The 25,858-nt window shown below is 49.6% G+C and overlaps 1 protein-coding gene across 4 annotated transcripts in view; it reads left to right on the plus strand.

The window, feature by feature from the left end:
* Nucleotides 1-25,858, plus strand: part of Ankrd33b (ankyrin repeat domain 33B) — an 88,760-nt gene that overhangs the window by 55,720 nt on the left and 7,182 nt on the right. For all 4 annotated transcript variants that reach the window (XR_006063874.2, XM_006979979.4, XM_076551686.1 and 1 more), the window contains one exon: nt 18,521-18,661. Coding sequence is in view for 3 of the 4 variants with exons in the window: in XM_006979979.4 (XP_006980041.1) it covers nt 18,521-18,661 (141 nt within the window). In the remaining variant the exon portion in view is untranslated. The remainder of the gene's footprint in view (nt 1-18,520; nt 18,662-25,858) is intronic.

Below are 25,858 nucleotides of genomic sequence, written 5' to 3' on the forward strand. Positions count from 1 at the left end.
AAATACATTCTTGAAACTGGATCTGGAACAGGGCTTATAAAGAGCTCAGTGGTAAAGTGTTTGCTAACCCAGTATAAGGCCCTGGATTTGATCGTGAGTGAAACAAACAACAGCAACAAAACCCACTCCAATAAAAATAGTATGTCCGCACTAAAACACATAGATATTTTTCCTTGTTGTTATTTGCATAAAATACAGTGTAATGAATATTTACATTATATTTATACTGCATTAGTTATTGTAGGTAATGTGGAGATGTTTTAAGCACACAAGAAGATGTGTGTAGGTTATATCCCAATACAACACTATTTACAAAAAATTAAAAATCATTTTTACCTTATCTGTATTTTTGCCTGCTTGAATGTCTGTGCGCCACGCACATGCAGTGCCCATGGAGGCCAGAAGGGGGCGGTAGAACCCTTGGGACTGGAATTACTGGTTGTGAGCCACCATGCCGGTGCTGAAAACCAACCTTTGTCCTCTGGAAGAGCAGTAAGTACTCGTAACCTCTGAGCCATGTCTCCAGCCTCTCCTACATCATTTATATGAGGCACTTGAGAACTTTGTATCCACAAGGGTCCTGGAACCTGTCCCCAAGACACCAAGAAGGACATAAGTCACATTCTTAGTGTAACACAGCTGCCTATGGCTAAGCCAGGAAGAAGAGGCCCGTGTGTCCTGAAGGAGTGCCGGGCAGCTTGGGTGGCGTCTTAGGGTTACTACTGCTATGATGAAACACCATGCCCAGAACACCTTGGGAAGGAAAGGGCTGATTTGTCTTAAACTCCTATACCACTGCACATCATTGAAGGAAGTCAGGACAGGAACTCCAACAAGGCAGGATCCCGGAGGCAGGAGCTGATGCAGAGGCCATGGAGGAACACTACTTGCTGCCTCGCTTCCCCTGGCTTGATCAGCCTGATTTCTTATAGAACCCAGGGCCACTAGCCCAGGGATGGCCCCACCCACCATGGACTGAGCTCTCCCACATGAATCACTAGTTAAGAAAATGCCCTGCAGGCTTGCCTACAGCCTGATCCTATGAAGGCATTTTCTCAACTGAGGCTCCCTCCTCTCAGATGACTTTAGCTTGTGTCAGGCTGATGTAAGATTGTTCAGCGCAGGTGGGAACTGGACTCAAGGCTCTGAGGCTGGCGAGAGTGCCCCAAGTGTGGTGATGTTGGCAGAAGCGTCTGCGGCTGCCCCGAGGAGAAGAGACCTCTGCTGCCCCTTTCTTGCTTCCCAGGCTCCGTGTCGAGTCCACTCTGGGTGGGTCTCATCAGGGGACACGAGGGAGCCCAGAAACACTGGCACTTGCTCTCCCGTCTTTCTTAGTGGGGCTAGTCTGTGCACCACATTGGCCAGTCCAGGTACACATGGTGGAGAGCCTCCGGAGATCACCAGGGCCAGGGACTGTGCCGAACCCCCCCCCCCCCTTTTCCTCTCCCAGTTCTAGAGTGGGCACTCGATCTCCATTGTTAGGATCCCAGGCTTTGGAAGACCATGTCTCAGCTCCCAGCAGCAGGCGTATGAGTGCGCCTCTGTCCTCGTTTAATTTCTGCTCCTGTGATAAAGTACCAGCAAAAGACAGCTTAGAGGGAGGTGAGATGCTTTGCTTTAGTTCACAATTCCAGGTTACGGTCTGTCATAGCAAGCGAGTCAAGAACTGAAGACCGTTGTATCGCAGCCACAGGCAGGAGCGGAGAGAATGATGCAGGCATGCTCTTCAGTTCCGTTTATCTACTTTTATACGATCCAGGACCTACATGCAGGGGGTGGTGCCGCCCACGGTGGACTGGGTCTTCCTATATCAATCAACATAATTAATTATGTTAGTTAATCATCCCCCCACAGACATGCCCACAGGCTAGCCTGACCTAGACAATCCTTCATTGGGACTTTTCCCCCCAGACGATTATAGATTGTGTCAAGTTAACAATTACAATGAACCGTTTCAGCGGTGGTAGGTTTGGGTGATCGCAACCCTCATACAGGAGATCCTGTGGGCCAGGCACTGTGTCAGGGATCAGGGGCTCAGAAGTGAGGGGTCACCCTGCCTTGACTCATTCTCCAGCTCGCAGGACAGAGAAGTAGACACAGAGCTCAGCACTGACTGCTCAGGCATTGGGGAAGGGTGTGCTGTGTGTATGGAACGGGGACATTTCATCTGGCCTGGGCGCAGGGCCAGGGCTCAGAACACATGAGCTTAAACCTTAGCTAATACGTCTCAAAGCCTGGGGCTGGGGTGGAGGTACAGGAGTGGGTCTCAGGAAGGAGGGGACCAGGGATGATGGTGTGGGTCCTGTGGTTTGGAGAGTCCTGCAAGGAAGGTAGGGGCTGGGCCTCTCAGTGCCCAGCAGGGTGATTCCAAGTGACATAATGCAGGGAGAGTCCACAAGGGAGGAGAGCTGGGTGCCCGGAGCGGAGCTGTCGGTGGTGGTGCTGTGGGTGATGAATGAGGTAGAGTCCGGGCTTTCGGGTGTCTCGTCAGGGGCCAGTACTGACTGTGAAGAGTGAAAAAGCAAGAAACAGGGAGCTGGAGAAGCATTGGTTCTGTTTGGAATGCTGGGATAACCAACAAGGAGGTCCCGGCACCAGAAACACACGTGGGGTTGATGGAGGTTAAGGATAAGCGGGGGAAGGACGTGGGCGAGACTGTGAAGAGGAGATGGCTTCTCTGATTGATTTGCATGCCAGTGTTTAATGCCCGTGGGATGCTCTCTGAATTCTTGCCTGTTTAAAATGTTTCTTCTGGTCTGTATACCTATGAGCAACAACTTGACTGGGTATAATAATATTGGATGCCCCTCCCTCCAGCTCTTCTCCCCTGGCTTCTCTCTTCCGCCCTCCTCCCTCCCTCCCTCCCTCCCTCCCTCCCTCCCTCCCTCCCTCCCTCCCTCCCTCCCTCCCTCCGTCCTCTCCACTTTCTTCCCTCCCAGGTGTTGGAAGGAGTAGTTGGAGTCCCACTGGCTTTTTTTAGTTTGTTGATACCTGGAAATGTCATCCATCCTTCACGCTTGACATTGGAAACCAAGATACAGTTTCCAGCACCCACATGGCATCTCATGACTGCCTTTCACTACAGTTCTAGGAGATCTGGCACCCTCTTCTGGCCTCAGTGGGCACCAGGCATGCATGCAGCGCACATACATGCACGCAGGCAGATAAAACAGTTACACACGTAAACTAAAGAATGATAAATAAGCCTTTAAAAAGCCCACAGAAACTTACTGTTACCCGTCCCAGCTCCTCCGTGTGCTTGTTTGGACTCCTCCTGGGTGCGTGTTTACTTCAGGAGACAGTTTCCAGCTGCTTCTGGAATCTCCATCTGCTGGTGTTGTTCTCAAGCCCTCCGGCATTCTCTCTCACCTGTGGAGTGGAGCAGCAGCCCATCCTTCTCCATCCATCACCCTCTCTCTGTGCGCACGCGCGGGGAAATGCTTCATGGTACCTGCATTGCACTCTTTTGTTTTTGTTTTTTGTTTTAATGCCGGTTCCCACAGCTCCTGAGCTGGCAAGGGAGTTCTCCCCAAAGCTTTATTGTGAGAAATCCAGAGCAGTTCAAAGCAAAGAACCGAAGACCTGGTGGCAGCTGGTGATTCTGCCGGTTGCCTTTTGTGTTTTCTGACTGCCCATATTATTAACTCTTCTCACGGCTGTGACAAACTGCCCTGCAGAAGCAACTTCCAGAAGGAAGGATTTATTTGAGCTCAGTGGTTGGAAGGTGCTGTCCATCACGGGGGGTGGGGGGTGGGGGGTGGGGGAGGGGAGCACGGGGTGGAGAGCCTCTTTGGCTGTGATGGCGGGGACTTGGGTCACTGGTCACATTGCCACCACAGTCAGGAATCAAACAGCTGACACTTATCTCTCTTCTTATGCAGTCAGGGTCTCTATGTAATAGAGGGGTGCTACCCACATTCGGGGTGGGTCTTTTCTCCCCAGTTAAAACTCTCTGGGAGCATCCTTACAGAATAGCCAGGGGTGTGTATCCTAGGTCACTCCAAAATTAGTCAAGTTGACGACAGAGATTAGCTCTCACCCCATCTGAAAGTCACCCACCCCCATGCTTCAGCAAGCATCTCCCAAGACAGGGCTGTGCCTATCACTGCTGCACCCAAGAAGCATAACATGGACACAGCTGGAGTATGTGCCCCCAAACTGAGATACAGCATCCCCATGGCCTCCTGTACATCCTTATAGGCAAGGGCCGTATCCCTAATAGTTGTGTGATGTTTAAACCAGGGCAACATCAGGTCCACACCTTGCATTTAGGTGTCACATCCCTTCTGCTTGTCGTCAGAAAGGACAACTATGGTCTATAGCCACTGGGATGTCCGACTTCCCGGGCTGCACGCCCTCAGGTCCTGGGGACACAGCTGAGGTTCTGCTGTGAGTCCCATTGTCTTCCTGCCAACCAGAGGGTTCTTCGTCTCTTCCATAGGGACCATGCTTGGCCTCTACTGCTTGAATTTCCAGATGACCTGGCTCCTGAGAAGAGCTTCTGGAGCTGTGCTCCAGGTCAGGGGATATAGTGCGATTTGCTCAGTGCCCTGGGCATTCTCTTTCCTGCTCCGCTCCCCATTGCCTTAGCTCTTTCCTTTCTGTGGTGTGGGGTCTGCTAGGACTGAGGTAGGTAGAGCCCACCTTTTGCCTGGGGTGGTTGGTACCTGCTGGCTTAGGAGGGGCCTCTCTTCAGACAGCCTGGGAATACTTGCGGGTGGGCTGGAGTGGCTGCCAGGTCCCAGAGGATCTGAGTTGGTCACATCCACTGACTCTGACTGGGTTGAGCAGGTGGAGGGCGATGAACTTGACTGTGTGAGGCTCCCCGCACAAGGCCTGGAGGATCTTGTGTGCTGTTTATGTAAGTGTGCTGCCCAGTGTTTGGAAAGAAACGTAAGCAGTCAAGGGGTGAGTGGGAACAAAGAGAACTCCTCTCCCAGCTGCCCAGTTCCCAGAAGGAGCGTCCAACCTTCTAACATTGCAACATGAGCTATTGTCTGCAAAGTTCACATTCACACTTGAGACTGGATGTCTGCAAGGGGAGCAGTTAAAGACACACACACACACACACACACACACACACACACACACACACACACACACTGAAATGGCCACTCCATGGTTAAGGGGACAGGTTTTTTACTGTAGATAACAGAGATGATAGCAGCATCTGAGGTAGGGGCTGCCCTGGCTACGTTTCAGGGAGAGGCGAAGACTGGCAGTTGCCAGGGCTACGGCAGCAGAGAGGATAGAAAAAAACGGTGGGAAGAGTCCTGCCAGTCGTAAGGGGAGGAGGGCAGGTTAGCTGGAACAGCTTGGGAACCAGTGTGGGGCTCAGGTCTGCTGGAGGCTTGTTTGAGTGAATAGGGAACTAGATGCCCCCTCTGGAGGTTGGGGGGCTAGAAGGGCGAATAAGAAAGTCATGGCTTTTTCTGGTGAACAGAAACCCACTTTACAAGGTTTCCTCGGAATGCCGAGTGTTTATCTGGTCAGAGTCCAGCCTCAGCTGAGACCGAATGGTCATCTTGGAGGATTGGGACCTGACACTGACCGATTTAGTCACAAACACCCCAAAACCAAGCAAACAGCGACCCACCAACCCAAGGCAAACCACACAAAACAACAGTAGACCCCTTGTAGTGTTTCCAGGGTGTCTGCAGATTCGTGTTGGCTGTACTGACGGCTGTTCTTGACCACAGATGGTCCATGGTCTGTTCGACAGCCCAGTGGAGGCAACAGTAGTTAGTGCCTGATGGCTGAATAACGAACGGTTTCTTGGTTTAAAAAAGAAAATCCATTCTTTATCCTCCCCCCCTTCTGTTATTGCACCCTGATCTCCCACCTCTGCCCCACCCCCTGCCCCACCCCACGTCTGCCCCACCCCCAGGCCCCCACATGCTGCTGGCAGCCCAGGCTTCTCACTCTGCAAATTGCCTAGGAGGCAGCAGGGAGGAGGCATACACAACCGTTCAAATGTAAATTGAAATGCTTTTCCTTGGATTGGCCGTCTCCCCATTCCCTGCCCTGTTGGTGCTGGGGGTGACCCCAGGGCCTCCTATGTGCATACCAGGCAAACCCTCCACCTCTGATCTCCCTAGCCCCCCTTTTTTGTCTTAATTGTCTCAGCTTGATGAAGATTTTCTCCATAGTTGGTTTTGGAAATGCCAGAGGCTGCCTAAGCCCCATGGCGCATTCTCAGCCTGGCTCCTGCCTCTGCAGAACTTGGGCTTGTTAATCCACCCACAGTTTAATACAGAGCTGGTTAAAACACTGACTGCAGAGCCCAGGGCTGGTTAATCCACCCACAGTTTAATACAGAGCTGGTTAAAACACTGACTGCTGGGCTCTGTGCTGGTTAATCCACCCACAGTTTAATACAGAGCTGGTTAAAACACTGACTGCAGGGCCCTGAGCTTTGAGTTTGTGTTTTAACAGTCTGGGCCTGTCACCAAGTGTCATATGCTAGTGTCCCGATTAGGGGACCCACTCTGAGGGCCTGGGTCTCAGAGGTTCTCCTAGCAGATGTCATGGGGACCCCCCCCCCCAGGACCCACTCCAGTGGCAGCACCACGGACCCCCACAAGATGACTTTAGAGGGGTACAAAGGCATTGCGAATTTCAAGGTAAAACAGGAAAGTGAGGCTGTCTTGGTTTTCCAGGGAGGCCAGAGCATCTTATCTGCTTGATTTCTTAATTTCAACCATTGTCTAGAAATTGCTGCTGGCAGTGTGTGTGAGAGAGAATTCCCACCCTTAACACATTTGCTAATCTGCACTCAGCAGGTCCCCAGGGATCCTTGGTCACCATGCCATCCAATCTCAGGCTTTATTCTTTATTCTCTGCCCTTTGCAACCTCAAAGCCTGTCCCCAGGGACACACCCCCTCCCACAAGGCCACACCTCCTAATCCTTCCCAAACAGCTCCACTAACTGTGGTCCAGCATTCAAATACACGAGCCTCTGGGGGACCGTTCTCATTCAGACCACCATACATGACCAGGACGACGATGTGGAGATTGTGACCTTAACCTTTCCTCTTGGTCTGGCTGCAAGCTCTTTCTGTGGAACTTCCACAGCTCTACACGGTCCTCATGGCGTACTGGGCTCACTTCCATTTTCCACCAAGATGTCAAGTATGGAACTAGTACAATGGCCAAGTTTGTCAGCGTTACACAATCTAGAACAGTGGTTCTCAACCTGTGGGTCACGAACCCCTTAGGGGTCACATGACCCTTTCACAGGGGTCCCATATCAGATACCCTGTATATCAGCTATTTACAATTCCCATTCACAACAGTAGCAAAATTACAGTTACGAAGTAGCAGCAACTGTGTTGAAGGGTCAGAGCATCAGGAAGGTTGAGAACCACGGGTCTAGAATCAGCTGAGCCAAGAGTCTCAATGACGGGTTGCCTAGGTCAGGTTGACCTGTGAGCATGTCTGGGAGGCGGGTGGGCGGGGGTTATTTTGGTTACATTAATTGATATAGGAAGATCCAGTCCACTGTGGGTGGCACCATTCCCTCGGTGTGGGTTCTGAAGTGTGTAAATGTAGAAAGAGAGTGAAAGCATGAGTTGAAAGCATGTATTCATTCTCTCTGCTCTTGACTGTGGATGTGATGTGACTAGCTGCTTGAATTCTGGCCTCGATTTCGCCTCAGTGATAAACTCTGACTCAGAATTGTCAGCAGAATAAACCTCTTCTCCCCCAAATTGCCTTTTGCCAGGGCATTTCATCACAGCAACAGAAATGAAACTACAGGGTGGGACCCTGGTGGGTGTGGACTGCCTGACATGGGTGTTGGGAGCCTGACGTGGATGCTGGGAGCCAGACTGAGTTCTCCTGGAGAGCAGAGTGTGCTCTTAACACCGAGCTGTTTCTCCAGCTCCCCTGCCCTTAGGAGGTGGAGAACTGAGGAAGAGCTGGAGGGTCACTGTGCCACACCCACAGCCCTTTTGTTCTTTGGAGACATGGTCCCACTGCATTGCCCAGCTGACCTTCACCTTAACAGTTGTCCTACCAAAGCTTCTTGAGCAACCAGGGTTGTGGGCTGGTTCCACGAAACCCAGCTCTTCATTTGCAAAACACATTTATTTTCAAGTTATGTGTTTGTCTGGGGGAGGGGTGGGGGATGTGCACACAAGTCCAGGTGCCCATGGAGGCCAGAGACATCATGTTCCCCTGGAACTAGAGTTCCAGTGATTGAGAGCCACTAGATGCAGGTGCTTGGGACCAAACCTGGGTCTTCTACAAGAACAGTACAAACTTTTGATCAGCCATTCATCTTTCCACCCCTATTTAAAAAACAGACTTCCTTTTATTATTTTAAAATGGTGTGTGCATGCATGTGTGTGCATGTGCGTGCGTGCGTGCGTGCGTGGGTGTGTGTGCATGTGTGCATGCATGCATGTGAGTATAGGCCAGCCCTTCATTTTTAAAACAATTCGTCAATTACCTCCAATCATGAAGATCTTGTTTTACCTTGACTTTTATGAACAGCTTGTTTCCTCTCCACCCTCCATCCTTCTCTCTCCTTCTCTCTTTTATTGTTTTAAAGGAAAGATTAGAATTTTGGTAAGCCTTTGCTTTCCTAGCCTCATCCTGCCTCTTCCAGTAAACCCAGCTTTCAGACCTGTAGCACACTACAGGGGCAGTCAGGCAGAGCAGCCCCAGCCAGTGCTCTGCTCTTGTATCCCTGAAGACAGGATGGGAGGCTTGCCTTCCTCCAGCCTGCTGCCCCAGCTCTGGCGCGTCTCCTCTGCTAATTCAGATTCCCACAATCCCTGCACGCCTAGCAGGATGCTGAATTTCCAAAGCCAACAGTTCCCTCTACTGGCGATTTGGAGAACTACAGTGAGTCGAACCAGACAAGACAATAGACAACCCAGATTTCCATTTCGAAAGCAGCTTTGAATAAAGGAAGACATTTTTCACCTGTCCCTGTTCTTAGTGACAGCGAGACTCAGCCATAATTGGTGCCTGTGACAATGTTGAATGAGTCGGTGATTAATTACTGTGGTGGCCATTTAATCTTAAACGATGGGGTCCGTGGCTTGATGATCATGAAGTGTCTGATAAGGGAGCTTCTCCTGAGGGAGAAGTGGACACGTTTTGACCTTCTTATTCACTGAGCCTGGAGTCTGCAGCCAGTTGGAGGGCTGTGGCTCACCTTGTCCCACTGGGCTCAAATCCTGTTGCAAAACCAGGGCAGGAGTGTTAGAAAGGACAGTCCATCAGGTAGCCAGGAAAGGGAGGCGGCTGGATGTTCTGGGTGGGGTGTATACAGAGGCCACAGGTTAGAGACAGGGTTCCTGGGGGAACAGGAGAGCTGTAGACATCTCAGGGATGCTGACTTACCGGTGTCTATGGTAGTCCTGTTCATAGTAGCCAAGGTATAGAACAAAGCTCGGTGTCCAGCAACTGGGCTGTATAGAGAAATGTGATAATGGATTTTTGCATAATGGATTTTTTCTGCATAATGGATTTTTTCAGCCATAAAGAAGGAAGTTATGTTATTGGCAGAAAAATGGATATGGCTAGAGAAAAGTTTCCAGAAAGACAAATATTGTGTGTCTTTTCTTGACTGTGTTCCTTATTCTATATAGCAGCTACATGATTATGTACACACACACACACACACACACACACACACACACACACACACAGAGAGAGACAGAGAGAGAGACAGAGACAGAGAGAGACAGAGACAGAGAGACAGAGAGAGAACACCAAAGTAGAAGTAACTCTAAAGAGATGGTTCTTAACCTGTGGGTTGAGACCCCACAGGGGTCCACTATCAATTATCCTGCATATCAGATATTTACAATTCATAACAGCAGCAAACTTACAATTATGAAGAGCTGTGAAGTAATTTTATGGCTGGGGGTCAGCACAGCACAAGGAACTGTAGTAAAGGGTCATGGCATTAGGAAGGTTGAGAACCATTGCTCTAACGGAACAGAGAGGACTAATGGGAAAGGGGAGGGGGTAAGAAAAGTGAGAGCGTGTGTGTGTGTGTGTGTGTGTGTGTGTGTGTGTGTGTGTGTGTGTGCATGCGTGTGTATGAAAGCTTGAAAGAAAGCCCGAACCATAACACAGAGGCCAGCCATGAGGTCACCGGGTGGGGGAGAAAGGCTGTGGTTGGGGGACAGAGGGTGAAGAAGAGACACTCACCACAGAGGTGAACTGTTGTCCAGGGTGCACAAGCCACCGAGGGTTGTGAGTGGCTGCTGTGGTCAGAGCGGCTTCTTCCTGGACCACACATGCTCTAGGTGGAGGATGGGCAGCCAGGGAGGCCAGGGAGGCCAGGCATAGGAGAGGCTGCAGCCGGAGGAAGTACCATAGCCCAGATCAGTGGGCAGACACGGGCAAGAAGACGCTAGGACAGGACATGCTGGGAGACAGGGAAGAGGGGAGATGGGCAGCATTTCCTGACTGGTGGCGTGTGGGAGGTGGGGAGGGTTTGGGATGAAGCCCAGACTTCTGGCTTAAATGTCTGGTGCTATCCATCAGTCCTGGGGGAGAGGAGTGGGTCAGAAGGGAAGGTGTTTGGGGGTTTGATGCCGTGGTTTTGGCTTAGTTGTGGGACACCCAGGATAAATACCCAGTAGACAGATATTTAGGTGAGAAACTAAAAAGAGGACAGAAGTAGATGTGGGTGAGTGAAGATTGGGAGATAATAACTGAGCACATGGGTGATGGAAGGAGAGCGTGGGGGATGAGGAGAGGAGAGCAAGGAGAGTGTGGGGGGGTGAGGAGAGGGCTTGTCCGTCACCCAAGGAGCAGCAGTGTAGCATGAATCTTAAAAAGTTCTTATTAATAAAATCAAACCCGAGGCCAGTTATTGGGGTGAACACTGGAAAATCAGAGAGCCAGAACAAGCCACAGCTACCTCACCTGGCCGGATCCTCAGCTGGTCTTGTCTCCTCAGACTGGAGACCTCTGAGTCCTCATCCAAAATGGATCTCAGCTAAATTGCTGCTCAAAAGCCTAAAAGCTTAACCAGCCAAATGCTTCTAGTTTCTGGTCCTCACGCCTTATATACCTTTCTGCTATCTACCCCACTCCCTGGGATTAAAAGCGTGATGAGTCACCATGCCTATCTGTATCCTTGAACACATGGATTTCTGCCTCTGGAATGCTAGGATTAAAGGCGTGTGCTACCACTGCCTATCCTTTATGTTTAATATTGTGGCTGTTCTGTCTCTGACCCCAGATAAGTTTATTAGCGTGCACAATATTTGGGGGAATACAATACCACACAGCAGCTTTGCAGGAACAAGAAAAGCAGAGAGGTGGTAGTGGGGGGGGGGGTCAGAGGGTGAGCACTGGAGGATTCTGGGGAGACAGTTCTGTGAATGAGGCAGGGGCAGTGGTCCATGCTGCGGGGGTGTCGAGTAGCAGAATGACCAGCCATTGAATTCATCACAAGGTGCTGATGGAGAACTCTTGGGAAGGTTCAGTCAGAGTGGGAAGAGTGTTAGTGTCAGGTGAGCACAAGACTGAAAGGAGTAGAATGACTAATGGCGGATGACTGTGTGTGAAGACAGCCCACGTGGTTATTGTTGGAAATACATGTTTTCTACTTTTAACTATGCATGTGCGTGTATCTGTGTCCATGAGCGCGGGTACCCAAGGAGGCCAGAAGAGGGCATTAGACCCCACAGGACAGGAGTTACACGTGGTTGTGGGTCACTGGACATAGGTGCTGGGAACTGAACTCAGGTCCTCTGTAAGAACAGTGGAGCCATCTCCCTAGCTACAGAGAGATGAGAGCCTTGAGCATGCCAGCCACTGCTGGGTGACCCTCTGCCCCTGCGGAGTCAAGCTTCGAACATTATTCCTGTACACCTCTGTGTACGGGCTGGAGATCCACAGGTCTTGATTTTATGGCTCACACCCATGGTTAAACTAGGGACCCTGTTCTTGGACACTTTATCTAGGGCATCTGTTTCGCTAGCATTTCTTGTCATGCTCCTTGTGGGAGCAACGAGCTAGCTGGAGAATGATCTTCTTAGGGGGAGAGCTGAGGCCCCAGCATGAGAGAGTCTGGGTTAGTACATTCTGCTGGCTTCTTACCTACACATGTCCCATGGAGCTGAGCTCCTTGTGACACAGGAGCCATGATGTCACACGGCAAGGGGCAGGGTGAGAAACCCTGGGGGAGTGTCGCAAAGAGGGTGTGATTAATGAGCAGAGGCAAAGGATGGCTCCATATTCCAGGAGAGTGGGCACAGATGGCTCTCACGCCCAGGAGGTGTAAGGTGACAGGTTGGCATCGTTAGTTATTATGTTATCCCGGTCGTGGCTCTTGTCGCTACTGTGGAGTTGGGAAGGTGGCATCTTTGATTAATGTTGTTTTTGCTGAGAGAGACGATTCAGTTGTTCAAGTGTCTGCTGTGCAAGTGTGAGGACCAGCGTTCGGATCCCCAGAATGCACGTAAATGCTGTGTAGGTGTGATGATCCACCCGTAAGTCTCTGCTCAGAAGGCAGAGAATGGGCTCTCTGGAGCAATCAGTTAGCTGAATCAGTGAGCTCTGGATTCAACCAAGAGATCCCATCTAAAGACATAAGGTGGAGGGTGATTGAGGAAGACTTCCAATGTCACTTTAACCTGGGGTGTCTACATATACACCCACACATGCACACACCATCACACCACCACATATGTAGCTGCATATATGCATTTACCACACATAAATACACATGAGAAAAGAAGAAAATATTATTGTTATTATCGTAGTGTTGGTGGGGGGCCTTGGCAACTTTAATGGGAACAGGGTCATCTGAGTTTTCAGTAAGAGAGAGGGAGCAGGAACGGCTTGTGAATGTGGGGAAGTTTTGGGGGTGTTGTGGGGAAACTGAGGGGTTCCCTTCCTGTGATTCATGTTCCCTGTGAAGTGGGAGGTGAGTCTTCTCAGGACAGAGCAGCTGACTTAGACAGTTAATAGTTCTGGGCTCCAGAGATGCTGAGTCTGTAAGTGCAGGAGGACCTGAGTTCATAGCCACAGAACCCACGTGAAAAGAGCAGATGTGGCAGAGAATGTCTGCACCCCCAGTTCTGGGGACATGGGGACAAGAGGTTCCTTGGCGAGCCTGTGTAGTCAAATTGACCAGTGCCAGGTTCTGTGAGAGACCCTGTCCCCTAAGATGGAGATGACTGAGGAAGATACTCATTATTGCCTCCTGGTTTTCTCAAGTGCACCCACATGTACATTCTGGTGCACCTGCACATGTATACCCCCCCCACACCCACACCCACACACACACACCCACACACACACACACACACAGACAGAGAGAGAGAGAGAGAGAGAGAGAGAGAGAGAGAGAGAGAGAGAGAGAGTTGGAATTTCCCCAAATGTAGTTTGGAGGTAGTTGGCCAGGACACACAGACTTGAGCCAGGATGAGCCCATTAATCTACCTGCTCACGTGGAGATGCTGTTCCTGTCTGTCTAGACCCTGAGCACGGGGGTGGGGTGGTGGAGGAGGTGGGTTGACATGTGGATTTGTGTTGCATGGAGACCTGCCCACTCAGTTCTCAGGAGTGCTCTCAAGCATCTCCCACTCTATTCCTTTCCTGGTGGTCCAGACCTCATTCCATGTTCAGCACAGCTTCCCGGACAAGTGTTGTTGGACTTTCCGTTGGCCACCAGCTCATAAAAGATGACACAGAGACTTCTTATTCATTATGAAAGCTCGGTCTATAGCTTAGGCTTGTTCCTAACTAGCTCCTCTAACTTAAATTAACCCATTTCTATTCATCTGCATTATATCATGTGGCATTATCACTCTTTTGTCTTGCAAAAGAGGATCCACACCAGGCGGCAGCCACAATTGCTGTTCCTGTCTTGCATCCAAAACAATAGCTCAGACTATGTTCCCTTGATTAATTTAAAATAAACTTCCAATTTTAGACTAGTTTGGATATAATAGAAAGACAGCAGACTTCACAGAGAATTTCTGCACATGGCTCACTCAGTTTCCTGTTAAGATCTTGCATTAAATATGACTGACAAAGTGAGTGAGCCAATATTTACACGCTGTGAATATCTTAGGTTTCTCTTGCTGTGATAAAATAACATGACCAAAAGCAACTTGGTGAAGAGAGGATTTAGTCAGCTTACATATCCAGGTCACAGTCCATTGAGAGAAACCAGGGCAGGAACTCAAGGCAGGAACCCGACAGCAGAAACAGACCCAGAAACCACGGAGGAACACTGCTTGCTTCATCCTCATAGCTTACTCAGCCTGCTTTCTCGTACACCCAGGACCATTTGTCCAGGAGTGGTACCACCCACAGTGAGGTGGGAGCTTCCACATCAACCACTAATCAAGAAAATGGCCTGCAGAATAGTCTACAGACCAATCTCATGGAAGTGTTTTCTCCATTAAGAGTCTCTCTTCCCAGATGACTCTTAGTTTGTGTCAAATTAGCATAAAACTAAGCAGGGCAGTTACTGACTAAATCCCTTCTTTGTTCAGATTTCCTTGAATGGTCCCTGCTGTCATCCCTGCCCCCAACCCCCTTCCAAGACAGGGTTTTGCTATGTAGCCCTGGCTGTCCTGGATCTTACTATATAGACTGGCCTAGAACTTGCACCAATCCTCCTGCCTCAGCCTCCTCAGTGCTGAGATTACAGGCATGTGCCCCCACACTTGGCCTCTAATGTCCTTTTTCTGTTCCCATCCACCTGGGATTCCATCTTGCAGTTCTGTGTCTCTGGGCTCCTTGGCTGTGACACTTGCTCGGCTTGCCCTGGTGTTTGACGATCCTGATAGATTTGCACACAAGTTTTGTGTATTGGAGGACGTCCCTTATTTGAGCCATGTCAGGTACTTTCCTGGTGACTGGATTGCAGCTAGGAGTTCTTTGTAGGATCAGCATGCACAGGGCCACCTCATCCCATCTTCAAAGGGCATGTGCTACAAGCACAACTCTGGTCGCCTGGCTCAGGAGTGGTGGCATTTTTCCACTGTGAAGTTCCTCTCCCTACTCCCCTCTCCCATGTTCTGTATGCTCTGGAGAGATGTCTCCAGGCTCAGCCCTCAAGTCAGAAATAAGGAGTCCCTTATTCTGCCTGGTGACAGTGGAGCCCCTGTTCAGGGTCTCCAGTTTCTATGTGAGGTTTGCTTTTTTGTTTGGTTGGTTTGTTGTTTGCTTTTTTGAGGCAGGGTCCCATGTATTCCAGACTAGCTCCAGACCTGTTACGAAGCTGAGACGACCTTGAGCTTCTGCTCTGCCTTGCACATGCTGAGGAGTATAAGTGTGCACCAGAAACGTTACGTTTGCCTTGTTTTGCTGGGAACCTTCTGCACACCTCCAAGGCTGTGCCTTTTGTCCTTGTGCGTCGAAACTATCTCCCTATTTTTCTAGACACAGAAAAACTGGTTCCCTTCTCAGGACCACTTGGGATTTTGAGGGGCAGGGCTGGGAATTGAACTCTAGTATTTCTAGAGCAAGCTCTCTTAAGTATAGTGGTGACCTCTTAGTTATGTTGGGCACCACTTGGGCCCTTTTCTTGGGCAGAGTAAGGCTCACTGGGGGGAGGTAGGGAGTCTCACACACACACACACACACACACACACACACACACACAGAGAGAGAGAGAGAGAGAGAGAGAGAGAGAGAGAGAGAGAGAGAGAGAGAGAGAGGAGAGGAGAGGAGAGGAGAGGAGAGGAGAGGAGAGGAGAGGAGAGGAGAGGAGAGGAGAGGAGAGGAGAGGGAACATCTGTTGTTTACCGGTCATGGATCCTCCTGGGGGATTAAAGCAGGACCTCTACCATGGCTGTCAAGTGTTGGATTGCTACATCCGTGAGCTACCCCCCACTCCATCCCAGACTCCACTTGCCCAGCTTGTTAAGGAGAATAGTTAATGTCTTTAATGTCTACTGAACATAGCCATCTACATGGTCGGGGTGCTATTCTCCCTTCTGGAAAAGCCTGGGGAAGAGGAGAGACTCTTGGATCATCAGAGTTCCAGACTGCAGTCGGGATGCAGGATTCCCATGCATCCCACAATATGCATACAATATCTGTACAGTGGGCAGTTTGCTTTAGAGATTTTCTGTTTTCTTCACTCTGCCCATTCAACTTGGCAAGGATGTGGTGTGTGTGTGTGTGTGTGTGTGTGTGTGTGTGTGTGTGTGTGTGTGTGTGTACAAACAACACCCGCTGCAAATTGTGACATGCAGTGTCACATTTTCTTTTAAAGAAAAAGATCGAAACAAATCGCAATTCGTTTCGCTGAGACCTGGTCTAATCCTGACTGGTGTAGCACGTGTTCAAGCGGGACACAAGCTAACGTGAGAGCAAAGGTCTTCTACTACCCCACCAGCTTTAGAACTATTGAGCTACCATGGTCTCTTGACCCCCAGCTTCATCCTGACCCCTTCACACAGAGGAGGCCAAGGAGTCAGTGAGTCCAAAAAGCACCATTGCAAGTCGGAACCTGTGTGTAATGTGGCCTGGAGTCACAGCCTGGTTTCGTTGGCTTCGTAACAGTCAGCTAGGCGCTGACCCACCTTTTCACAGCCGTGGCTGAGCTCGGTGGTAAGCCTTAGCCCTGCTTCTTAAGAATCAGAACTCTAGTCTATGTGGCTTGTTTATTTTTAAATTTTAAGTGGCTGACAGGCCAAGGATTCAATTTGGACAGCATGGACAGCAGCCTGGAGTATAAAATGTCCTTCTCAAGGAATCGCAGAGGGTCCATCCTGGATATCTGTGTCACTTGGGTGTGGTTGGGCTGACTGAAGCCACTCAGTGTATTGGGTAGATTTAATACTGTGCTCACACAGTGGAGGGTCTGGCCAGTGGAATGAAGGCCGAGGACATATGTGCCTCCTCTGCTTTCCGCCTCCATCCTGAAACCAGCTTGGCTGGGATTGCAGCCACAGCAGGGTGACAGATTCTCCGAGCTGCCACCAGCTGCAGACTTCTCAGTCTGCGGCAAGCAGGAGAGCCCCCAAGCCCCCAAAGTGTTTCTTGGTCCAAGGTCCTAGGTCGTACCACCCATTCGACCTCCGCCCCGGAATCATGCTGGGAAGGGGGACTCTGGGCCAAAGGGATCTGACTTCTGTACACATAAAGGTAAAGGGCAGGGTGCTGTAAAGTCCAGAGAGGGTGGGAATGCCCGAGACTCTGTACCTGTGTGTCTCACATGGAGTTGAAAGGAGCGTGGAGAGAGCGGGATTATGCCGGGAGACTGAGACAGCCTGACCTGCATAAGACTGGGATGGCTCTGGGCACCCAGAACCTTCCCCCAGGGCAGAGGAAGAGAGGCTTCTGCAGTCTCTCGTTGCCCAGGGCTTGCTGGCCATCTTCTGCAGGGTCAGGATGGAGAGAGAAGCTCAGGGGAGGGGCGCATTTGAACACAGGGAGGTGGCAAAGGAAACTTTTTTGTCCCATGTGGATGGTCCGGAAAGAGTGAGAACAGTGGAAATGATCTTGCATAGCCAGCCCCCTTCAGGGAGCAGGAGGTCATGTCTAGATACTTTCTTGGTGGTCAAGGGCTGGGGGAGGAGTTGGTTGCTCTTGTGTTCTAGGGGTACAGGGCCAAGAAGACTGCTTGCCAGATTGTGGTGTGCAAGCCAGCCCCATATGGTTATCCAGCTCCAGCGACAAGGCTGCTGTTACTGGGGCCCTGGTTTTGATCACGGAGGGTGGGTGGGGAGGAATAAATCACAGAAGGACTTGGGAAGGTGGGCTAGGTGGCCGAGGAGTGCCTGGGGCGGTAGATTCAGCCGCCATCTCTGCTAGGTGGGCAGCTGGTTTCCTGTCGGCACCTGTGGTTCCTGCCAAGAGGCCCCTAATGCGAGTGCCTGGCATTTAAAAGCCCCGGGAATGAGCAGAAACCATATTCTGTTTGTGAGGAACAAGGTGAGAAAGGGAAGATCTGTGTTCTTAAATGTGGGTTTTCCCCTGCTCAGGTTTTATGGCCGTGTGTGTGTGTGTGTGTGTGTGTGTGTGTGTGTGTGTGTGTGTGTGTGTATGTTTATGTGCATGCACATGAGGTGGTGTGGAGCCGGAGTTGGGAGAAACAAAGGGAGAGAGAAATACAACATATTTTAAGTGGTAACTGGAGGTGCCCAGCATGAATTAAGATACATTCTTGCTTCGGTGTGCCTCTCCACCGAAGCTCCATACTTGGAAATGTTTCCCAGGCTCCTTTGCAGCCTGGCTTCTGTTTGCCGGAGCGACTCCTGCTGGGAGTTGAGTACACCCTGCCTGTGGGGGAGTGGACTCACTCTCCCCATGTGGCAGTGCCGCCCACCTGTGCCCCTGCCTCACCAGAGAGAGACGGAAGGGCCACAGATGAACAGCACTGTGTGTTCCGAGCAGTGTCTCCCGCTTTCCTCTGCCCCCGTGTCCAGGAGAACTGTGTCGGGATTTAAAGAGCACACACACACAGGTGACAGCCAACACTCTTTGATGATGAACAGTGTCTGTCTTTCTCTGCCACATAGAAGTGATCACCTTTGTGGGTACGTGAGTCTACATGCGTGTATAATTCTCTTTCAGGGCATGCTACCATCACCAACTACTTGCTGAATTATTTCCCTGGTCTGGACCTAGAAAGGAGGAACATATTCGGCTTCACAGCCCTCATGAAAGCAGCCATGCAGGGCCGAACGGAGTGTGTGCGAGCCCTGATGCTGGCAGGTAAGCTCACCTGTCCTGTGTGGTCTCCAGGCTCTAGAAATGCCAGGGGGCTCTTTTTAAAGAATGCATCTTAAGTAGACCCATGCCGCTTACGGAAACAGTGGCAGTGAGGAATAGATTTTTTCCCCCCTGAGCTGTATGGCTGTCGTCCTTTGAGTTTCTTTGAAGAGGCAAAAGTAAGCTGGGTATATAGCTCAGTCAGCAGAATGCTTTTCCAGCATGCACAGAGCCCTGGGACTCAGTCTTAGCACAGCACAAAACTGGGTGTGGAGATGCATGCCTGTAACCCCAGCACTCAAGCACAGAAGCAGGAGGATAAGGAGTTCAAAGCCATCCTCAGTTACATAGCATGTCTAAGGCCAGGCTGAGGAGATATGTGAGATCTTGTCTACATCTCTCAAAAGCAAATGACGTCAGAGCTGGCCAATGAGGATTAATCACAGCACTGGCCCTTCCCCGAACCCCTCATTGCTCCCTGCTGACATCGTCCCTCACCTCTCTGTCTATAGACTCTGTAGCTGTGCTCAAATTTATTCTTCAAGAGTGCATATTCTGGGGGCTGGGTGGATGCTTAGTGAGTAGACTGATGCCCCACGTGCCTGAGGACTGGAATGGGCATTCCAAGAACCCACATAAATGCTCAATGGACATGGCAGCCCGCCTGAAATTCCACACTGGGAAGATGAAAACACTGTTATTTATTAAGCAGTGCCATGTTATTTATTAGGTGGTGCTGTTTACTGTGTGAGAAAAGCCACGGGGCACAACAAAGCCCCCTATAATGCACATGTGCTTATGGGCTTATGTAGCTACACCATGCATGTGCATACATTGCGTGACCACGCTGGGTGCAAATTATGTGATCACGCAGTACACGGATGTAAGGCCCTAGGATGACTAAGCATCTTGGACAGCACACATGCAGTCATGTAGCTTGGGGAATGGTAAGGAATTCTAACACTAAGGAGATTTCAGGACCCAGCTGGCTAGTTAGACTAGCTGAATGGAGGCGCTCAAGGGAGATTCCTGACATCAGCTTTGGGCCTCCACATGCATAGCTACTTATGTGTGTGTGCATGTGTGCATAGGCACCTGAGCACACATGTGCGTAAGGAGAGGTGTTCCTTCTGGCCCTGCCTGTGTCTTGAGGATGGCAGTGTTGATGACGACCCAGATGGTGGGGACAGGGTTTGGGATGGGCTGCTCCTACAGAGCCTCCATGGGGATACCCTTAGGCTGCAGCTGGATCTGTATGACTGTGTACTTACTCTGTATGTCCTCCTTGACATCCCGAATACTCCCCTGTCCTCCTCCTTCTCTCCCTCCTCCCCGAGGACGAATATGATAGCACTTCATAGATGTTTGATGGACTCCCATGTGACAGTCCTTGTGACTGATCATCTCAGTTCTTTTCCTGACCTGAACCTGAAAGAATCATTGCTAGGACAACATGAGCAAGTTTCTCTGAGAATTAATTGAGAGAAAAAAAAAATGTCAAGTGCACATAAGAGTGGGTTCAGAGTTAGCATCTAACACCACAGAGGGTGTTGCTGTTACTTTGTGTGGTTGTTTTAAATAATTTTTGTTCTGTGCTCAGCGTGTATCCAAGGCTTATGAAGAGTAGCTATGTGCTGTTCTCAGTTCTAGAGACTGGGAAGCCTGACATAAAGGCACCAGCAGATGTGATGTCTGCGAGGATTCAAGCTTTCTTGTGTCTTCATATAGCAGGGTCAAGGTGTCTCCCTTAAGACTTTCTTTACAAAGGGCACTGATCCCATGTGGGGCCTTGCTCTCAGGACAGGGCATGTCCTGACAGCCCCAGCTCTTATTTCTGTCACAATGGGTACCAAGTTCCAGCATATGAGATTTTGAGGACAGAGGTCAGATCACAAGGCTCCTCTGGTCCTAGTTACCCAAGGGTGGTGACATTGTTCTAGACATCGGTCCTTCCATGAATGCCCTATTTCTGCTCTGTGTTCCCAGCTGGCGCCCACATGCGGTTCCCGTGTCCTCCATCTCCTCTGGTCTGTGACAGTTGTCTGTCTTTACCGGTTGTTTGTGGTTTGGCAATGTGCAGCATCTTTCCACCTTGACCTTGTGATTAGTCTGGAGCTGTGGGGTTCACAACCTTGGATTTTCTTTCCTCCCACTTTAATCTACATGTCTTAGGAAATACTGTAAGAAAAACACCCCAGATTTAATGAGCAAGGAAAGAAGCTTGGGAGATAGAAAATGTTCTTGGGGGGAAAAAAAGTCATCATTAGAAATGACTCCTGGGACTGATTTAGATCCCAGGACCCATATGGTGGAAGAGAACCAGTTCCTGCAGGTTGTTCTTTGACCTCCACATGCCAGCTGTGGCATGTGTGCATACACACATTCAATAAGCACATACATGTTAAAGTATATTTTAAAATTAATCCCACCATTTGTGCCTTTCATGCAACCAAATTTAATTTTTAAAAGCTAGATAATGGTTTCTGCAAAGGTAAGGCCCTCCTGTCCCATTTCAATGAGAAATAGTCATTCCTAATTAAATGGTGATTATCTGAGGCTCTGTCTGTTCGTTTTTAGGGATATAGTTATAACTACATGTGGATCTTGACCGCTTTATGTTCTTCCGCCCAAAAGTTAGGGTATCAGCACCTCGAGTGCATTTCCCCCAATTAATTAATTTGAATGATTAACTTTTTTGGGCAGGGGGTGAAATCACTGTTCCTGTAGTGTCTTCTTCCATCTCCTGCTGTCTCAGGCATCAGCTGCAGCATTGACAGTTTCTCAGAAATGCCTTCCGTGGCCCCTGGAAGATGAGGCCGCTCGGGCTTGGTGTTAACATTGCTCCTCCCACCCATGCCTGCTGTTTGCTTACACATTTGACGGAAGGTCTACAGACTTACCTCTTCCCCACTGATCCCCACCACCACTGCGAGCTTCTCCCCTCTCCACTGAAGTCTAGAATAATCATCGGGAGTGCATGTCATGGTCAGCTGTGTTCTTCAGAGTGCAGCAGAAACAAGCCCAAGGCCAGTACAGTTTCCTGTGCGGCCTGCTACTTACCCATATGTGGACCAGTCACTTAACCTCTCTGGGCCTCACACAGTGACAAAGGACTGATGAGAGCCTTATCACAGGGACTTGTAGGTGGGATTTTGTTCATATGAGGAGAGGGTGCGGCCTTGGAGGAAGTTGTCAGTACGTGCTGGTTACAATCAGCTTTCATTGTTGATACATTTACAGGATCAGGAGTTGTCAGTACGTGCTGGTTACAATCAGCTTTCATTATTGATACATTTACACGATCAGGAGTTATTTGTGAATGCATGAAAAACAGTATATTTTTTTTCTCCTTGGAAATTATCCTTGTCAGATGAGGTGTCTGTGCTAATAAACACATAACTTCTTGACATTAGCGACATGTGGAGCTAGCTCAATCTCTGTGGAGGTCATCTTGCCAATGTAGGGCATTATCAGCTTCCGTGGCTTCCACTTGCCAAATGACTGGAGTACCCTCCGGTTGGGACACCCCAGAATGCCTGCAGATATTGCCAAATGACCCCCAGCTATGTGATTGTCTCCTACCAAGAGCCACAGAAACAATTAATTGAAGTGGGATACAATTTAAAAAAGGGGTGGGGGGAGAGAGAAGAGACCTTTCTGATTTTGGACACAGTCCTCCTTGGTCTGCTCTGCTCCGGGCTACACCGACTTTGAAGGGTCCATTTGAGCTCCCTAAGAAGGTTTGATGGGAGCACTTAGCCTCTAGAATATTCTAGGTTACACCTGTCTTCTTAGCTTATAATTATCAGGAACGTGAGCTTCGTTTTCGTTTCAGAGTAGCTGCATTTTAAAAGAAACCAGTGTGTAAGTGAGTGGCCTCCCTGGGTTTGTGAGGCAGTGGTAAGGTTGCCCATTGAGATATTTTAAAAGTTTACACCGCTGTTTTGATTTTTCATTTCCATTTAAATACAATAGTATTAAGAAAATGGAGGTATTCATAGGTGCCAGTTGCCTGTGTTTTTCTTGAACTTGACCCCTCAGCATAGAGTGCACGGATGTATGCTGGAGGACAGTGATTCAATAGCTGACTCCAGAATGGTCATCTATGATTATCATAAATGCAGAAGGCACGTGCAGTACTACATATTAGTGTAAAACACGTGTATCTTGATCCATTTTTTTTTTTTTAACAATGCAGGACTTCTCAGTTCCTGAGTGCTTTTAACACCAGATTTGAGTTTCTGACTTGCAGTTTTATTACGTTCGGTTGGAACCACTTCACCTAGAATGATGAATGATTGAATTGGCTGACCCCCCCTGAACCCTTTAGATTTTCCCACAGTCGGCAGCACACAGGCACATGTCAGCCCTTATCTGCATTGTCATGTAGAATAAAATAATGTTAGGATTATCGGAACTCTGAATTTAATGGCAAATGCAGCCAATTCTGCAAACCGACCTGGCGGCTGTTTGGATCAGGCTTCCTGATACTGTCAGCCATTCTGATAAGAATCGAAAGGGACATGCAGCACCTTGTTAACCCGGTGGAATATTAATGCACCAAAGTGACAGGTCTATTTCCGTAAGTGGCTCTGAGGAGCTGTGTCAACGATGTGGTTTCTTTTTTCTTTCTTTCTTTTTTTTTTTTTCATGGAGGTTGCCAGGTTCCAGACTTGCTTAACAGAGTTCACTTTATTCCTGAGGTGTGATGTAATTGCGGCAGCCTGAGCCTAGCGTCCTCCTGTGGTTCTGAGGAATGGAAGCGATAGAAAGGGAGGTGAGGAGCTCACACAGACACTGTTCCCTGCATGCCTGCTCTGCCTCAGACAGGCCTTCACGACACGCTTCTCAGAAACCAGGTGATTTGTGTCAACACAGCAGTTGCTTTCAGTTTATAAGGAAGACAGAAATCTCCTGTTCAAATAATGAGCCAGAGAGATGCCCACAAGCAGGGAGTCTCCACCGAAAAGACCCAGGAGTAGTTTTTGTAGTCTGTGACCTTAGGAAGGGGCTTGGTGGGGAGGGAGGTGAGAGTGACCGTGTTCTCTTGTGGCCACTGGACTGCAGTACGGCCTCTGAGAGACTTAGACACAATGGGAATGCCAGCAGAGGGCCCAGGTGAGCTGAGGCCCAGGTGAGCTGAGGCCCAGGTGAGCTGAGGCCCAGGTGAGCTGAGGTGAGGCCCAGGTGAGCTGAGGCCCAGGTGAGCTGAGGGCCCAGGTGAGCTGAGGCCCAGGTGAGCTGAGGCCAGGTGAGCTGAGGACCCAGGTGAGCTGAGGGCCCAGGTGAGCTGAGGTCCAGGTGAGCTGAGTGCCCAGGTGAGCAGTGAAATCCTGCTGATTTCCCAGGAGTGCCGGGTTCCTACTTGCTGAGTCCCACAGGAGGCTGGCCATCCCTGCTGGGTTGTGGCCCTTGCATCACAAGGCTGTACTTTCAGGGCCTGAGTTATAGGTGAGGGCAGGCTCGATGGTGATGATGTCAGGGATGGTCTGCGGTGGCAGGAGGGAGGCCTGGGCTGGGTTTTGTAGGATAGGTAACATGGAGGGTAGCTGCTGGGACAGGAGAAAAGGGAAGTGACATAATTCTGCTTCCTTCCCCGTCTCCTTCTCATAGGCCCTCTGGGCCTGGGTCTTCATGCCTCCCAGGGGAGAGGATAGAAGGTCCACCTGTTCTCTTCAGCACTTGCTCTGGATGGCTCCAGCGACAAAAACTTCCCACCCTGGGGATGATTTAAAGAAGGCAGACAACTGTTTCTCTCAGCTCATTAGAAGCCATGGGGTGGGCAGATCCTACCCAGGGTTGACCTTGGCTCCATGACGTCACAGACCCTGCTTGTCACCTGTGTGTGTGTGTGTGTGTGTGTGTGTGTGTGTGTGTGTGTGTGTATACTTACATGTGTGCACATTGGTGTGTGTTCATACGTGTTTGTACATTGGTGTGTATCTGTGTGTGTTTCCATACGTGTGTACACATTGGTGTGTGTGGGTATTCACATATGTGTGCATGTTAGTGTGTGTCTGTGTGGGAAATTTCCAGTACTTTCAACACTGAGCAACCCTAGGTTAGACCAACCATGATGCATTGTGTGTAGTTGAGTATAATGCTTCCTGGAGTGTAGTAGAGCATTTTGTGTAGGCAACCTACAGCGCACAGCATGGCAGCCAGTAGGCACAACCATGAGAACCCAAGTCATGTCTCCAGTTTTGTTCAGTGGGTGCAGTGGTGTGGGCTGCAAGTGGGACCCCGGTGATCCACTGTAAGGAGATGGGCTCAGCAGCATTTCCCAAGCTCTTGTTACTCGGTTATGTTAATTGGTATGAAGTGCGTTGTGAATCATCTTCTAGGATGGTAGAGTATTTGCCTGGGATGTGCAAGGTCCTAGGTTCAATCCCCAGCACTGAAACAAGTTCTTCCAGCTCCATGTCTTAAGAGTCTATATCTGTGAGTTCATCTGGCTCTGATAGATCTCTCTCTCTCTCTCTCTCTCTCTCTCTCTCTCTCTCTCTCTCTCTCTCTCTTTCTCTCTCTCTCTCTCTCTCTCTCTCTCTCCATGGACAGACCTTTTTTGTTGCCATCCCCTAAACACAGTGTAGCAATGATAGAGAGCATTTGTATTGAGTTAGGATTATGGGTAATCAGGAGCTGTTTCAGTATATCGGTATATAGGGTGATGTGCATAGGTTCTGTGCAAATGTACCATTTTATATGTGGGACCCAAGCCACCTCAGAATTTGGTATCCAGTGGGGGTCTTGGGCCCAGTCCCTTGTGGAGGCCAGGGACAGCTGTGCTCATCACTCATAGTTCAGTTGCTGTCGTACTTAGCAGTAGTTTCTTGAGGAAGTGGGTCACTACCTTGGAGCCTGGTGATTTGGAGTCCGGGGCTGCTGTAGAAGGATTGGCTCGTCTTCTTGATTTACACATTTGCTTTCTGGTCATGTGAAAAGGTAGGAGGAAGACTGCTACTCTCCGGACGGCCGTTCCTTTCATTTTTCATTAGCATTTGAAAAATGTCTCTTTCATGCCGTGTTCATTAAAGTTTTAATTTCGCAGTTTGTTCCCTTTTAAAGTGACATGCAATTAATTAAGGTTTAATGTGTCATCTATTTTTGCAGTGGCATTTTTACTGCCCCCTTTTCCATTTTCCCTAGTTTATAAATTGTGCTCTAGCTAATGAGTTCCTCCTGAATTCCAGTTCCAAA

The sequence above is a fragment of the Peromyscus maniculatus genome, chromosome 15, assembly GCF_049852395.1.
Source record: "Peromyscus maniculatus bairdii isolate BWxNUB_F1_BW_parent chromosome 15, HU_Pman_BW_mat_3.1, whole genome shotgun sequence".
NCBI lineage: Eukaryota > Metazoa > Chordata > Mammalia > Rodentia > Cricetidae > Peromyscus > Peromyscus maniculatus.